Source organism: Euphorbia lathyris, chromosome 8 (genome assembly GCF_963576675.1).
Source record: "Euphorbia lathyris chromosome 8, ddEupLath1.1, whole genome shotgun sequence".
Lineage (NCBI taxonomy): Eukaryota > Viridiplantae > Streptophyta > Magnoliopsida > Malpighiales > Euphorbiaceae > Euphorbia > Euphorbia lathyris.
In genome coordinates this window covers 20,959,920-20,977,096 of record NC_088917.1, presented here as the reverse complement: position 1 = coordinate 20,977,096, position 17,177 = coordinate 20,959,920, and the positions used below count along the sequence as shown (strand labels likewise).

General features: G+C 36.3%; 3 protein-coding genes across 3 annotated transcripts; 1 reads left to right on the top strand and 2 right to left on the bottom strand.

The window, feature by feature from the left end:
* Positions 1-676: 676 nt before the first annotated feature.
* On the top strand, positions 677-4,426 carry LOC136203258 (uncharacterized). The gene is made up of 4 exons (XM_065994372.1): positions 677-995; positions 1,457-3,316; positions 3,444-3,588; positions 3,672-4,426. The coding sequence occupies exons 2-4, from the start codon at positions 1,556-1,558 to the stop codon at positions 4,286-4,288; spliced, it is 2,523 nt and encodes an 840-aa protein (XP_065850444.1). The 5' UTR covers positions 677-995; positions 1,457-1,555; the 3' UTR covers positions 4,289-4,426.
* A 3,309-nt stretch (positions 4,427-7,735) lies between these two features.
* On the bottom strand, positions 7,736-9,556 carry LOC136202966 (uncharacterized). Its single transcript, XM_065993993.1, has 2 exons — positions 9,320-9,556; positions 7,736-8,110 (listed from the first exon to the last, which is right to left on the bottom strand). Exons 1-2 carry the CDS (start codon positions 9,455-9,457, stop codon positions 7,955-7,957), a joined length of 294 nt encoding a protein of 97 aa, XP_065850065.1. The 5' UTR covers positions 9,458-9,556; the 3' UTR covers positions 7,736-7,954.
* A 1,419-nt stretch (positions 9,557-10,975) lies between these two features.
* On the bottom strand, positions 10,976-13,137 carry LOC136202924 (small ribosomal subunit protein uS17-like). Its single transcript, XM_065993920.1, has 6 exons — positions 13,033-13,137; positions 12,895-12,935; positions 12,694-12,794; positions 11,510-11,654; positions 11,340-11,429; positions 10,976-11,249 (listed from the first exon to the last, which is right to left on the bottom strand). The coding sequence occupies exons 1-6, from the start codon at positions 13,042-13,044 to the stop codon at positions 11,159-11,161; spliced, it is 480 nt and encodes a 159-aa protein (XP_065849992.1). The 5' UTR covers positions 13,045-13,137; the 3' UTR covers positions 10,976-11,158.
* Positions 13,138-17,177: the final 4,040 nt, after the last annotated feature.

The window sequence follows — 17,177 nt, the reverse complement described above, 5'->3', positions numbered from 1 at the left end:
TCAAAGCAAACCAAACAGTGCCTTAATTTCAGTTCAATTTATTGAAACCATTAAAAATAAAAAAAAACTACCACACACGACTTAAAGGTAGTTTCTTTATACTTCACTTTCCAGGGTAAATTACACCATGACCACTCAACTTTAGTCATTTTAACATTATGACCACTGAACTTCAATTCTTAACGGTATAGCTATTAAACTTTACACTTTTTAATACCGGTGGCCACTCAACTTTAACTAAGTCCTCAAAATGACCGTTAATGACCTCAAAATGAAAATATTCAAGAATTAAACTCGTTCAGAACGACATTTATCATGAAACCAAATTTTTTATTTTTCAAAATTGCATTTTTTGGAGCTTTCTCTCTCTAAAAAATCACTTTCTCTCCTAACCAAACAACACCTAAATAACCTCAAAACGAAAATTTTCAAGAATTAAAGTTCCTTAGAATATCATTAGCTCTTCGAATTTTTTATTTTCATACCGTCAGTGGTTGTTTTGAATCGTTGAGTGGCCACCGGTGTTAAAAAGTGTAAAGTTCAGTAATCATACTGTTAAGAATTGAAGTTTAACGGCCATAACGTTAAATGGTTAAAGATCAGTCGCCATGGGTGTAATTTACCCTCACTTTCCAGTTTCCACCATCAAACAAACAACGAAACAGTTCCCTTTTTCTTTTTCTTTCATTCAGTGAGCTTTACTTTACCTTCCCATATTTTCTATTATCATGATTTTGTAGTAAGATTCTCTCTCTCTGCAACATTACGCTTACGACAATAAATCAATCTTTGCTTCCTTCCCATTCTAAATCTTTTCCATGATCTCCTTGTCCCATTCAATTATCTTCCGATAAAACAAATAAAAACCAGACCTTTCTCTCTCTCTCTGTGAGAAGCCTGAGTTAATTAAAATCACACACAAGACAAAGTCAATGCACCGACTCCTTCAATTTCTCTCTGGTAGTGGATCTGAGTGTTTGGTTGTTGCCCAGCAGGTTTGAATTCTCTCTGATTCTATGTTTTCTCGTCTTCCTCAGTGTTGATTTGGGGAATTCAGGCGTTTTTCTCATCTGGGTTTCTGTTTTTTCACTTGGTTTTGCCCAATTTGGAATGCTGGGGAAGAAACAGACCAACATTTTATGTATGGGTTTGAATTCTCTCTGATTCTGTGTTTTCTCGTCTTCTTCAGTGTTGATTTGGGGAATTCAGGCGTTTTTCTCATCTGGGTTTCTGTTTTTTCACTTGGTTTTGTTCAATTTGGAATGCTGTGGAAGAAACAGACCAACATTTTATTTATGGGTTCATGAAAAATGATTGCTTTTGTGCCTGTTTTTTTTAGTGATGTTGAATGTTTCACTTTTTTGGAGTTGTCGACACTCGGCAGTATTGGGTTTTTTCCCCTTTGTTTAATGATGCCGGCAATTGATTTTTAATTTTAATTGTGCTTGAATTGCAGGCAATGGGATGAAAATCTGAGACTTTTCAACTGGAATTGTTGTTTTTTTGTGGTTTTTATGAGTAATAAAAGTGTGAACTTTGTCAACATAATAGAAAAATGTATAGATCATTCGTCACATGTGACGATCCGAAAGGGGTTGTAGAATGTGGGACAATTAGAAAATCCAAGGATGCATCTCAGAAAATTGAGGACAAATTGCAGAATCATAGAAGAGATAAGACCACAATGATGCCTCCTAGAGAAGAAGATTATCCGAGTCCGGCTTCATATCAGCTTCTTGAGGTCTCTAGAGGAGCTCAAAAACTGAACCAGTTGATTGATTCCTGGTCTAAAGGGCTGAGCTATGAGTCGAGCCGCGGGCAGTCGAAAGATGTTGCTAAAGAGTTGTTGAAAGGAGCTCTTGATCTGCAAGATTCTCTAACCATGCTTGGTAAGTTGCAGGAAGCTTCACATTATGTGTCTAAGTTGAAGAACAAGAAGCACAAGGAGAAGGTTGAAAGAGGAAGATTTGATGATGTATGGTGCGGGAGAACCACCCCGAGTCGATTTGGATGTCATGATCATAGGTTTTCTGGTGATGGGTCTTCAGGAGAGAGCATTGAGGAGCTTAGGAATGCAATTAGAGATGGCTTTGCTAGGCAGAATGTACTTGCAAATAGATGTTCGTTGGCGAAAAGAATGGATTTGGATTCGTGTGTTCCTTCGACGAGTTCATCCCATTCTACAGACTCCTTTATGTCACAAACAGGCTTGCAGAAGAAGGGTAAAGCTCCGAATTTGATTGCGAAGCTAATGGGGCTTGAAGACATTCCGTTGGAACCATTGACGAAAGCTCATCACAGACAGTTGGATATGGAGGGTAAGAAGTTGAGGAAAGCAGAATTGGATAAGATGAGGAAGCCTCAACCTGTACCGAACAAGGTAGATCCACGACGAGTAACACTTGAGGAAATACTTGAAACCGCACATTGTCAGGGGCTCCGAAGAGGCAGTTCTGTTAAAGAGCTTAAGTCTCATTCTCATCAGCACACTGAATTCCATTCTAGACGAAAATCAGTTGACGATGTTCATCCGATTGTACTTATGAAACCTCTTCGTGTTCCTTGCTTCAATCCAGAAGAAGATCTTGGGCCAATAGTCCGGGGAGATGGAGGGTTTGACACAAAAATGATGCTGCGGAGAACGAGAGTAAGACAATGGCTCGATCCTGGATCAATAGATCGTAAAGAAGTAACCTCAAAGTCCAGCAGAATGCATTTCGAAACAGAACTAGAGGAGATCCCAAACGAAAGGATAATCCAGGAAGAAGGAGCTAAGGATCACATGAAGGTAGCTTCGAGTCCAGAAGAGAAAGAGGTGAGAACAATTAACCAAAGAGCTGGTAACGCGAACAAGATGCCAAGAAAACTCGAAGCAGAAAAGGGTCCGGTTAAAAGGCACAGCCATGAAGAAAGAGCTAAAGAACATAAGGAGAAAGAAGCTAAGAAGAGGAGAGATTCTTCGCCTTCTAAGGCGGACGGAACTAATCCTGCAGCTCACAAACAGCTGAAAGAAGAGACAACAGATAAGAAAGTAGATAAGGTTCAGAAGGTAGTGACCAGCAGCAGGAAACCAGTCGAGAGGGAGAGTTTGAAGACTAAAAATGTGTCGAAATCTGAAGAACAGACCAAGTTGACATCGATGAAGCTGAGAAAACCCGGAAATGGATCAATTACTACTGATGAACATACTTCACAACAGCGCACCACCACCCGAAAAACCATTACTAAACACACAACACAGACTAAGAGTTATAGTTCTAAGGATCGGAAGCCGAAGGAAAAGCAAGGCAGTGAGCATACAGCAGCTACAACAGTTGTAAGTCTTTGTTATAATCTGTCTTTATGACACTTTCTTATCAGTTGTAACGAAATTATCGGAAAATACACGAAAAGCCTAGAAATGATTGAAGCTCTAATGTTATGCACATTTGTTTAATCTGCAGGCTGAAATTTTAGAATGCAAAGAAGAAGAGAAGAGGATTGATGTCACATGTGAGATTCACTCCAAGAAGAAGGAATCAACCATCACACAAGTGAATGAACCGTCCATTGAGGAAGACGAAAACGTTCCCGAATTTCGGGTTGAAGGTATTAGAAATTGTACTTAACTAAATGATGCAGTCAAGTTCATTGAAGAAATGTAACAAAAACTTGCTTTTTTTCTCATATAGACCATTGTGGCCAAAGCCAGAGTACTACTCTGAGCTCTGAATACGGAGAAGATGTTCGATCTTCGACCAAAGCTGAAGACGAAATGACAGATATCATCATAGATTTCACAAGCTACAAAGGCGAAAACGAATTGAAAACATTACTCTTGACCACTCCAACATTTATAAACCTTGCAGAGGAGCTTTTTCATCTCAACCTGAGTCATCCAAAGATCTCACCACCATCTACCATCAACAATCAAGCAATTTCCGACATTAAAATCTCTTTCGCCAACGAGTTCATCCAACGTAGAAGCCTTCCAGATTCACAAATGCGACACCCTCTACTACTATCATGTATGGGAAATCCAAGAACTCCTCTATCTATAGACCAACTGGTGGAGGAAGTTCGAAGCGGAGTTGAGACTCTTGAAAGCTACCGAAAGGTTGATTTCGATGAGATTTGTGTTGATAGTCTTTACGGGATATTGGATAGAGATATGAGATGCAGAGGAGTAGTAAGTGGAATATGGGATATGGGTTGGAGGAATGGATTTAGTGTGAGTGAAGTTGAGGAAGCTGTGAATGATTTAGAAAAGTTGTTTGTAAGTGAATTGATAGAAGAGGTGCTTTCTTGATTTGTTTTTTCAACTAAATATGATTGTATAATAGGGTAGGAGATAAAGTAGTTTTCTGTAAATAAGAGAGCTCAACTATGCTTCAAAATTAGATTTTCTGATATAAAGTTTGGCTCTTAAAGAGTCTGATGTTCATAATTCTTGAATCTTGAAAGAAAATAATTCTAATTCTTTAATTAAAATTAGCTATGATGAACTTGGTTTTTTTTATGAAAATGCATAGTGAACTTTTAAAACAGGAAAATCATGCCATATTAATCTCCTTGATTAGGTACCTCACCTTCCCATTGAGATGTTGGCATAGGCTTGATGTATTTTTGCAGGGAAGGTGACAACTATCATATCAAAATGTGGGTAAAATACATTTAAGGCCATTAACTATATAATGCTACTAATAAAGTTCATTTTTGACATTAAAAAAAATCCATTATGAAATCAACAAAATAAATGAATGGACAAGTTTGATTACAACTTGGTTTGTTTTTTTGTCAGGTGTTAAGCCGACTAAATAGGAATTTTAGGAGATAGGGAAGAGAAGAATAGAGATAGGAAGAGAATAGAAAGAGAGAGAAGGAATAAGATTCTTCATAAATTTTCATGAAATAACAAGGGTAAGATAGCGCTAATTAGGGTTGGTCCGAATGATAAGGAGTTGAATCTTTGTTTGTCAGGTTTGAGGTTCGATTCTCCTCTGTAGATTCTACTTTAAATCATCATCGAGGTCTGCGATTACACAAAAGGATAAGGTCTAGTACAATAGAAATGTCACGGGGCCAAGTCTAAGCAAGGCCAAAACCCCGTGAGTGGCCTCGACATTCCCCAAGTCTCGGTCATCCAACTCCCACCGAAGGGATCTATCCCCTTTAAGCGTTCCGTCAATGCATATGTCGGCGTTCCATCTCGAAGGGTCTCCCTATGATTAAACCTCGTCCTATAATGGACACGCACTACGGGCTTTTGGCAGCCCCATAATATCCATAGAGTTCCCCTCTATAGAAAAATCCGTCATTTTAGGGTTAACAAATAACAGTTGTATCAACCAAAAGCTTAATGACTAAGTAACTAATAAATCTAGAACTAATTACTTAAACACCCTATGATTGTATGTAATAATACCTAATTTCCACACGTTTGTCCCTAAGAGTGAAAAAACTCTGGAAATTGAGCTAAACCATAGCAGTATCCTTCGAAGTATCGTCTACAGATGGCAGGCCAAGCCATTGTATGAGCAATTAGGGTGTAGTAGTGTCGTCGATGATAGCACTACAAGTATTGAGTACTTTGATTGGCTGAATGACAAAAAAAAATCATCTTGAACGGGAGGCAAGGTAGTTAAAAGATACAATCTTGGAGGAGATTTCTTCTTCAATAGGCAGATGTGAAACACATGTACACCCTACAAGTGGCACAAAACTGTAGCTTGAGCAACCTTTCCAATCTCTCCAAGACCTGAAATGGTCCACAATATTTAGATGTAAGCTTAAGTGAACTCTCGACTGCCATTGTTGACTAGTGATAGGGTTGTAGTTTTAAGTAAACCCAATCTCCAACATAAAACTCTCTATAGCCATTCTCTTGTCTGCTATTTGTTTCATTCTAGTTTGAGCAGATTTAAAACACTCGTTCAACAGAGAATTCATGTGTTGTCTGACCTCTAAGAGCAACTCCAATGCAAACAACCTCAAAAGTTGTCAAAACTTAAAATATTATTCTCAAATATATTATTTTATTCTCTCTCATCCACATCACATTTGACAATTTTTGAAAAAAATGCTCCAAATGCAACTAACCTCAAAAGTTGTCAAAACCTAATTCATCATTCTAAAATGTATTATTTTATTTTCTTTCTCATCCACGTCACTTTTGTAATTTTTAGAAAAAAATACTCAAATCCTAAGCAACTCCAAAGTTGCAGTATGGTCCCACAAATCACTATTTTATGTATAATTTATTTTAATTATAAATATTGTCATAAAAATGCAACAGTAGTAAACAACTAAATCATTTTTTTATATTAAGAAAATAGAGTAAGAGTGCCAAAAAGTGGTAATATTGCATAAAAAAAACTAAGCAACCCTTATTACTCCAATGGAAGTCACTTTTCCAACACCCTCCACCTCATCAAGCATTCCCCATTGGAGATTAGAGGTGGCAATTTCTGACACGAAAACACGATTACAGAGTCAACCCGACTGACACGACACGATCGACACGAAAATCATTTTTCTAGCATTTATAATATATAAAACCATATGGAACATAAATATAAGATAACACGATTTTGACACGAAACACGAAATTGCCACCTGTATTGGAGATGCTCTAATAGATCCCCTACTGCTTCTACATTAGAGGTAGTTGAGGGAAAACAGGGAGGGTTTGATTATGATAAAAATTACAATTAAGGAATTAGATCTCTTAAGTAATTAAAATTCAGAATTAATTATATATGTCTCTATTATCTAACAATTTTGTTTAAGTGCTTAAAATTGTATAAGACATATTATGCTACTTCTATAAGCATAATGGTTTTTAGGGAATTAAAGGCCCAGTTAGAAGAAGACAATTACATCGTCTTCCCCGACAACTTGCTCATTCTGAATAAAACGCAAAAGACATTCATCTTTGCGAAATCACACACCTCTCTCTACAATCATCAAAACGGAAACGCTCCAGCCTGTAAGATAAAAAAAACTCAAAGAAGATTATAGGATGGCCGGAGGAAGGACAGTCTCTAATATCAATGTCAGTTTTTTTTTTTTTTTTTGAGGAAATATATGTCAGGTATTAAATTAACGAAATAGGAGTTTTAGGGGATAGGAAAGAGAAGAATAGGGTTAGGAAGAGAGAATAGAAAGAGAGGGAGAAGGAATAAGATTATCTATTAATTTTCATGAAATTAACAAAGACAGCATAGTCTCGTATATAGTTGTAATAGCTATGAGGTGGCGGTTACATAAAAGGACAAAGTCTAATACTCCCTCCGATCCACATTAGAAGTTTTTTTAGAGGGTTTTTTTTTGTTCCACAATACATGACATTTTGTTTCAATTTATGCACATTAATTTACTTTTACCAAATATACCCATATTTAAGTTGACTTTTTGCATTGGGAACCGATAAAGTTACTAGTTGATGCAATTAATACAAGAGTAACAAAGCCTTTTACTTAAAATTAATTGCATTTTTTAATTAGTATGCATTAACCTTAAAAGACTTCTATCGTGGACGAGAGGGAGTACATATTTGTAACAATCACTAGGCATCTATTTTAAGAAAAACAAATAAAAGTTCTATCGACCTGTTAGATATGTAAATATCTTGTATATCTTATTCTGTTCCCTATTCTGTTATGTGAATATTTTCTGTATTTCTAGAGTGATCTTCTCCTATTTTATAACCTTAGACTAAGCATGTAACACATTATTTATACTCTTGAGATTAATGAGAAATGCAAGCATAATTACTTTCGCAACCGAAAGCTTAAACTAAGTAACTAATAAATTTGGAACTAATTTGATACATGTAGTGTGGATTAACACATGATATAGAAAATTTTACTATTGTGACACATGTCAAAAATGTATAAGGAAATATGAAGAAGGTGAACCCTGATGTAAGAACTCTTGTTGCTTGCTTCTTCTCTGTCTGTGTGGAAGAAAATGGTTAAGAAGAAGGTGCCATAAAGATGAGAAAATGAAGGGACTCAAGTGAAAAATAGATGAAAGTCCCCTTTGTGTGTGTAAAGAAGCAACTGAAGTCAGAACCCACCACACATTGCCATCCTCCTCCTGCTCCACCCCCATATTTCTTATCAAATTCCTGCATATCACAAAAACAAGAGTTAGCTAAAACTATGTTATTCCTGCATATGAAGATGAAGATGGAGGAGTTGAGGGATGATTCTCGATAGCCAGGGATATAACACCCCGTGCCTTTTGTCAGTGACGAATACAGGATTGTTCGGTTGGTTGGAGTTTTTTTTTTTTTTTTTTTTTTTTCTAAATTCAACTTGCTTATTATATTTATATATACTTATTATAATTGAGTGGTCAAATTTTGTAAGTATCAATATAAAAATTCCTTCTTAATAAGTAAAAAAGAATCTGTCAATAAAAAAAATTGGATTTAGGGAGGTCTGAGAGACAAAAATAAAAAATAAAAAATAAAAAAAATAATAAAATAGAAATTTGGATTTAGAAAGGTTTTAACAATTCTCTGTCCAAGACGTTAATAGTTTTTGGAAACAGCGGGTCGGAACCGCCCCTGGTTACATCAATTTATCAAATACTCAATCAAAGTTGCAGGTCAGCTCAATTTTACAGGTGGCAATTTCGTGTTTCGTGTCAAAATCGTGTTATCTTATATTTATGTTCCATATGGTTTTATATATTATAAATGCTAGAAAAATGATTTTCGTGTCGATCGTGTCGTGTCAGTCGGGTTGACTCTGTAATCGTGTTTTCGTGTCAGAAATTGCCACCTCTACCCAATTTAGCAATTAAATTACTCATTTAGCACTCTAATCCTTAAATTTTGTAGAGACTGGGGCCAAAACTATCCTTAGTCATGATAATGTCAGCGGTCGTAGGGGCCCAGTCCCCCTGTATACGCCCCGCCTCTTGTAGCGATCTGATCTGCAGTGGGTATGTCTTGATAGAGGTGTTGCACAATCTATAGCCTTGATGTTGATGGGGAATTGAACTCCATATCGGAAATGGAAAGAGGGTGAGGACTATTAATGAAGTATGTTTTCAATATATGTAAACACGTTTTAAAACGGTAAATATTTATAACCTTAAGGGATGTTGATCGGGAATTGAATTTCATATCAGAAATGGAAAGAGGATAAGGATTATTAGTAAAATATGTTTTCAATATATGTGAATGCGTTTTAAAACTGTAAAGGTCTATGCCTTGGATTTAAGTCAAAACCGACAATATTTATATGTTATTGGGTTATGCTGTTACACCTCCTGCTTCCGCCTTTTGAGTCTAAGCAAGAATCATAAGAAAGAAAGAAAGAAGTACCTTGTTGATGTGGGTAGCAATTGAGACATAATCAAAAACATCAAAGATATCAAGGGCTTGTGAAGCAGATGCCATGGCCTGCATCTGCATCTTCAAAGGCATGTCTGTTTCCATGACAACACCTTTTCCTTCCAGCATCTTCTCCTTTTATTTCACAACTCAAAAAGGATTCAATTAAAATTTAAAAGACAACATGAAAGAAAAGGAATGTCGAGAAGCTTCCTTCTCATCTCATCCGTGTATGAAATGATAGTTTACTTTACGTATGGTAATTGTAGTTCCCACCTTCTTCTAAACCTTCTCTTTTCACACTTCCAATTTCAACTCATTCCATCTTCAACTTCAACATTACCAAGTTTTAATTATCAAAATATTATTATAATAATCTCATTTTCACATTAACCATATATTTTATTGTTATTTCTTTACAATTAATGTTTCATATTAAGTACAAGTAAATACTGAAATTTTGAATTGTAAAAAACAAATCAGATTTCGATTAAAAAAAAAACTGAATTTCTGGAAGAATCCAACTGGAAGTTTTTTTAATATTCGGTTTCAAACCTAGCTTAGTCGAGCTAATTCGTTTAGTCATGCACTGTTTGGTTCAACTGTTAGCTAATAACTGTTGTTAGAAGTTTGTGGTTGCAACAAGCTATTACTTGTTTATATTTATTATTAGCGGTTTAATTAGTACGTAAAATGTCTAATATAGACATGTTTTAAATTAATCAGCAAATTAATTCTAAAATAAAGAATATATTACATAAATTATTTAAAAAAATCTATATAATAAATAAAATTTTATTGAACGTATTAAAACTTTGTTCTTTCGGCAATGATATTACAGAAAAGAAAAAACATATTTTATGATAATAAAAAGGATAATTTTGTTAATATTAAATAACTAGAAACAGTTATTCATGAAAACTACAAAAAGAAACTTTTGGTGAAAAACTATGAAACTCTGTCGTTTCTATCAAAAAAGAGTTAAAATATATTTTTTAAATCCAATCAAACACTATATTTTTTGCGGCTTCAAAAAATTGAAGCAAACAGCCCCTTTAATTCCATTAAGATGGATTGATATTCAAGTATTCGCATAATTTTTACTAGATATATTGTTAATTAACACATCAAAAAATATTATAATTACAAAAACATTTAGAAGATTTAAATTATTATTGTGTACATAATATATACAAAATTAATTACCATAATATATAAATAATAAAATATATTATATAAATGAAAAAATGGTAGACTTACTTAACAAAATCCAAATTTGCTTTTGGATAAATGTAAGTATATAACCCTATATCACTAACTTAAAAAATAGTAAAATTTTACGACTAACCTAAAAAAAATATGGTAAAATTTTGTCCTCTCAATGTGACCCAATTTTGAGTCCAAATAATATGGAATCAACCCTTAACCATATTGGAGTGCAAAAAAAAAAAAAAAAAACCCAGCTCCTATGGTGGTGTTTAAAAAACATTGCCTCTAAAATCGAAGTTGTTTTGATCTGGATTGGGGAAAAATAAAATAAAATATATAGTGATTTGGTCCTCATAATATCAAATAATTAATTTTTTTAATTAAATTAGTTCAACAATATATTTAAAATCACAACTGAGGCAAAACAACAGCAGTAGATAGAAATGCAACAATTGAGGGCAAAACTTTTAACTTTCCAAGGATATCTATATTTTGACGTACAAAAATTTCAATATTCAACACCAAAATCCAATTAAGCATCTAACTGTGTAAGGCCAGCTCAAATTTCACATAACTATTCCTCACAAAAACTAATCTAACTCAGTAAGACCCCTGCAAAACTCACATGGCTGTGAATGCTTTCTTGCCACCACCGGATGAACCAGCCGGTACCACTTTTAAGACGTTGAACCTCACTGTCTTGGACAAAGGCCTGCAAATGGAAGATCCATATTCTGTTAGCAAACAACGCGATATTTTGCATAAACGTATATACAAGCTCATCCACAGAATAGAATTTAACCTGCATTGACCAACTATAACATGGTCTCCCTCTTTCACACGGAAGCATGGCGATATGTGCGCTGGAATGTTGGAGTGCCGCTTCTCGTACCTAGCGGTCATTCATCGGAGTTAGGATAGCCACTGCTACAAAATGAAGGAGCATATGGACAAAAAAATTGAATCTCTTACCTCTGGTATTTCTTGATAAAATGTAGGTAATTGCGTCTTACAACGATGGTCCTCATCATCTTTGCACTGTGGCAAGTACCAGCAAGTATGCGGCCCCTGATAGAAGCAGTACCAGTAAATGGACATTTCTTATCAATATATGTCCCTGCAACCACAATAACGCAGCTCTCACGGTCAACATACCTCACCCAGAAATAAGTTAAGCAATGATTTTCATAATCATGATCGACAGGAATCAACTTTCACTGCTATATATACTCAAACCAAGTTAATTCTGACACATGGGCATTGTATAATAGCAAAAAGGAAAATATAGTTATTCGTGAAGCTTCATGTGCGACGCACAGAGAGGTGTTATAAGCGGAAAACTTTTCTTGTGAATTCCAAGCAAAACTACCAAACAGATAGAAAAAATAACAGAATAATCAAATAAAAGCATGATAAAGTATCCTTTTAAAAGACATTGCACATGTACAGGCTACAGTTCATGTAGTGTATACATGGAATTTGATAGAAATTATTTCACTAATTACCATTGAACTTGTGAGCCCTATTTAATAGGGTTGCAATTTGGATGAGGCAACATACTCCAATGAAAATAATTAACATTCTGAAAACACAGATGCGGTAAGTTGTAAGTTATGTTGCACGGATACGAAAAAGAACACTCGGAAACATTGTTTCTAAACATAACATTCATAAACTAGCCTTCAAATGAAAACGGACACGAAACGCAGAAAAACTACAAAAGAGGAGGTGTCCGAGCAACAGAGTTCTGAAGTATAAGAACCAATTCAGAGAAAATAAATAATCAACTCATTCTAGAGCAAGAAACTGAACTCTAACGAAAAATTAAAATAGACTAAAGATGCAAAAAATCATATTATATAAATTTCAAATTCATAACAAAGAAAAATCAAATTCTTAATGAGGAACTTACTCTAGATCATTCCAAATTGTTATGCAGCCTATATCCACTAAATTACAGACTAGAATGCTTAATACAGGCAACAAAAAGAGCATTTTAAAATTCACATTCACAATAACTTATTACTGCAAACATTCACAAACTACAAAGCAATCAACGGGGGAATAACCAATTCTCTGATGTTTAATAGAAGCTACTAGAGTGATTGCATTACGCACAAAACAATATCAAATAAATCATATGAATTATAAAGAACCTTCAATAGCTTCTCTGGGAGTCTTGAAACCCAATCCAATGCTTTTCCAGAAACGGTTTCCGCCCTTCCCAGGCCTCTTCCCCTTACCGGATTGCTTCGAACTGCAACAAATTGAACCAAATAACAGAAGAGAATTGTAAAAACTATAAATCATAATCTACATTGACACAAAAACACTATTTGTTTACGCTCTATTTTTACCTGAGAAACACCTTAGGCTGCTTAAGGAATGCCTTCTCAGTCTGCAACAAAGAATAAACGATGGAACCAATAAAATTGAAAAGTTAGATCTTCAATCGTGAGAATATAGAGAGTAGATAAGAGAGATCTGAAAGGAACCTGCTCCGCCATGACTGAGAGTTGTTTCTGATGAAAGTGAAACTGCGGCGGAGGCTGAAGAGAGACGGAGAGTGAAAGGTTCAGTCAGTAATATGCAAAACCCTTAAATCCTGAATTAAGCATATTAGGATGATTATAATTAGACCTGTCCATGGGCCGGGTTGGGCTGGGCTCGGGCCGGGCCAGTAGGGTTTTAAGTAAAAATGCTTAGCCCAAGCCCAGCCCAGCCCACAATTAATTTAGGCGGGTTGGGCTCGGGCTTAAAAATCAAATCCCGAGTCCAACCTATATAAGCCCACCTAAATATATATATATAATTATTAATTATAAAAAAATAAATATTATACTTAAAAATAAATATTTAATATATAAATATATATTTATTAATTAATATTAATAAGCGGGCCGAGCTGGGCCGGCCCGTGTTATTTTTATTAATCCCAAGCCCGTCCAAAAAATAGACGGGTTTTGGCGGGCCTGGGCCGGCCTGGGCCGATGAACAATTTTTATTGTCCAAGCCCGGTCCAAGGGACACGGGCCTGGACGGGCCGGGCAGGTACCCGGGCCCGTGGACAGGTCTAATTATAATGGGCTTTTCATGGGCTGGATAGGGGTCAAATACATGAATATCATAATTAAGTACAAAATTACAACTAACTCATATTATCAAACTTAATTTTTAATATGTCATTATTCTCTATATTACACCACAATTTAAAGAATCTAGACTCCAATTCATAAATTATAAACCCTAGAAAATATATTCTAGACTTCTAATTTATAAATTCTAACCCTTAAAATATATTAAAAGTACTGATTTTACTAGTTTGACATAATCCAAAATTATAACTTGATATAGTTGTAAATAATTTTTAAAAGATGAATTTCTGTGTAATTTTCCCTTTCCAAAACATGTTCTTTTTTTTTTTACTTTTTTTTTTTTTATGGTTCAAAAAAAAAAAATTTGATGGTTTTTTATTTTTTGGGTCAAATAAAATATCATAATTAACTACATAATTATAACTAAATCTTATTATCAAACTTAATTTTTAATATATCATTATTTTCTATATATTACAAATAAAATATGATTTTATACTCTAGCCTGTGTTCACCAAAAAAAAAAAAAAAATACTCTAACCTGCGTTCAACGGAGCTTGGTGTTGCATTGGGGATTTTAACGACATCATAAGTTTTGACGACAAAAGGGGAGGCCCTTTAAGACCTTATTGGTTAATCGAAGGTTTCCAATCGACATTGGAAGACTGCGGGTTAACAAGCTTAATCATGAAGGGGCATCAGTACACTTGGGAAACAGGTAGAGGAACGAACCGGTGGATTGAAGAAAAACTGGACCGGGCAGTTGTTAATACAGCATGGAAAGAGCAGTTCGGTCAGTCAATTTTGAAAAATCTAACAGCAGCATGCTCCGACCATTCCGCACTTCTTTTACAATTTAAGGTATGGATTCGAGCTCCCAAAAATCATAGATTCTGGTTCGAGAACTCATGGATCAGGGAAGGAGGTTGCGCTGCTACAATATGATCAACATGGGAAGTAAACGTTGGTAAACCGCTGTCATTGAAATTTGCTGATTGTGTAACAGCGCTTCAACAGTGGAGTAAAACTATCGCATGAAACTTTACTAAGCAGATTAAATCCTTCAATCAACAGATGGAGGTACTACGGACGCGGACAGATCGCCTTGGTACGGAGTTGTATCAGAAGGCCAGGAATGATTATGTCAAAACCCTCCAACAACAGGAGGATTTTTGGAAACAAAGAGCCAAGCTCCATTGGCTCCAGGAAGGGGATACTAATTCCCGGTACTTTCATGCCTATGCAACCTCCAGGAAAAAACATAATGCATTCACTGAACTTCAGAATGAAGAGGGAATTCATGTGGCTAGGGTGAGGGACTTGAGAACATCCTATATGACTACTTTCATCAGATTTTCACCAGCAACGGCAGTGATGCGGATGTTATTCTGACACAAGTGCATTCTCGAGTTTCCAAAAGGGACAACCAATTCCTATCTAAGCCTTTCGACGAAGCAGAAGTAAAAGCTGCGTGTTTTAGTATGCACCCTGATAAAAGTCCTGGCCCCGACGGACTGAACCCCGCTTTCTTTCAGAAATTCTGGGACATCATCGGCAAAGATGTCACGGAGCATTGCTTAAATATTCTCCAAACAGGTCAGCTCCCTAACAGTTTGAATGAGACTTTACTTGTGCTGATACCAAAGAAGACAAATGTGGAAAAAGTCACAGACCTAAGACCAATAGCACTATGCAACATCATGTTCAAAATCATCTCAAAAATGCTGGCAAACCGTTTCAAGGAAGTCCTACCATCAGTCATCTCTCACTGTCAAAGTGCATTTATCAAAGGAAGATTGATCTCGGATAATGTCATTGCAGCGTATGAAGTAATCCACCATCTGAAGAATAAAAGACAAGGGGAAAATGGCATTGCTGCATTAAAACTCGACATGAGTAAGGCGTATGATCGGGTGGAGTGGAAGTTCTTATGGGATATGTTGTATAAGATGGGCTTTTCAGACGTCTGGATCAATTGGATGCGGATGTGCGTGGAATCAGTTAGTTATACAATAGTACAAGGGGGGAGAGAAGTAGGTCCGATTACTCCGACCCGCGGGATAATGCAAGGAGACCCGTTGAGCCCCTTTCTCTTCTTAATTTGCGCGGAGGGCCTATCTGCACTTCTCACGGCAAAGGAAAATGCAGGACATATTCATGGTTGTAAAATAACACGACTTGCACCGAGCATATCTCACCTTTTTTCGCTGATGACAGCTACCTTTTCTTTCGAGCTAATCAGGACGAATTGACAGTAATCCATCATTGCCTTCAAGACTACGAACGGGCGTCTGGTTAATGCATCAATTTGAGTAAATTGGCCTTGTTTTTCAGTTTAAACACAAGTGAGTCGGCAAAAAGGAACTCTTGTGTTGCATTGGGAATTCAGAAGGTTCAAGATCTTGGTTTCTATCTAGGTGCACCTGCCTTTGTCGGACGTAACAGGAACATGACATTTGGATATCTTAAGGATAGGATTCGATCTCGGCTAAGTAACTGGAAGGAGAAATATCTCTCCCGTGCAGGAAAAGAAGTTCTGATAAAGTCAGTCCTTCAATCTATACTAACATACACTATGAGCGTTTTTCTCCTGCCAGCACAGTTCTGTGAGGATGTTGAATGCATTTTGAACCGATTTTGGTGGAGAAACGACATCAATGCACCTTCAGGAATACACTGGCTGAGCTACGACAAACTTTGCAATCCAAAACAATTTGGGGGCCTTGGTTTCCGTCGTCTACGGGACTTCAATTTAGCGCTGCTAGCAAAGCAGGCATGGCGTCTAATTCAAAATCCGACATCTTTGGTTACTCGGTTGTTAAAAGCCCGTTATTTCCCTGTAACTAATTTCCAGCAAGCAGTGACCGGACACAATCCTTCATTCATCTGGCGTAGCATCCTCTCAAGCAGACATCCAATACTTAAAGGATTGAGACGAAAGGTTAATGATGGCCATATGACACGTATCTGGGACGATCCTTGGATCCTGATTAGGTAAATCCTAAGATTTCCTCTCCAATTAACTTTGATTTACCTACAGGAAGTGTCAATGATCTGCTCCTAGAGGACAATAAATGGAACCGACCTCTAATCCAAACCATCTTCAACTCTCGAGATCAACAGTTGATATTCTCCATCCCACGTCGCAGAACCACATTAGAGGATAATTGGTATTAGGGCGCTGAAACCTTTGGTAACTACACAGTGAAATCGGGTTATCAACTTCTGAATGATAATATCCAAAGCCAACAATAGGTGGATAACATCAGATGGAAAGCTGTTTGGCAATTAAAAACTCCTCCCAAGATCAAAAATTTTATATGGAGATGTTTGAAGGGCTGCTTACCGGTTATGGTGAATTTACAGCTTTGTCATAGCAGTCTTTCCCCCCTCTGTCCGGCGTGCGACTCAACGTTCGAAAGTGAAACTCATGTATTCGCTCACTGCTCATATGCCAAACAAGCATGGTTCACTTTCTTTGGTGACAATCGAATGGATGAAGTGCAGGATATAACAAGCTAGTTTGGAAGCAACTTTCTCAGAGC

Excerpts from the sequence above, each read along its gene's own strand:
- LOC136203258 (XM_065994372.1), top strand. The coding sequence starts at position 1,556 with ATGTATAGATCATTCGTCACATGTGACGATCCGAAAGGGGTTGTAGAA. Across the intron at positions 3,317-3,443 it reads ATACAGCAGCTACAACAGTT|GCTGAAATTTTAGAATGCAA; the intron begins GTAAGTCTTTGT and ends TTTAATCTGCAG. Across the intron at positions 3,589-3,671 it reads TCCCGAATTTCGGGTTGAAG|ACCATTGTGGCCAAAGCCAG; the intron begins GTATTAGAAATT and ends TTTCTCATATAG.
- LOC136202966 (XM_065993993.1), bottom strand. The coding sequence starts at position 9,457 with ATGCTGGAAGGAAAAGGTGTTGTCATGGAAACAGACATGCCTTTGAAG. Across the intron at positions 8,111-9,319 it reads TTGCTACCCACATCAACAAG|GAATTTGATAAGAAATATGG; the intron begins GTACTTCTTTCT and ends TGTGATATGCAG.
- LOC136202924 (XM_065993920.1), bottom strand. Across the intron at positions 12,795-12,894 it reads CAGCCTAAGGTGTTTCTCAG|TTCGAAGCAATCCGGTAAGG; the intron begins GTAAAAATAGAG and ends AATTTGTTGCAG. Across the intron at positions 11,430-11,509 it reads TTTATCAAGAAATACCAGAG|GTACGAGAAGCGGCACTCCA; the intron begins GTAAGAGATTCA and ends AATGACCGCTAG.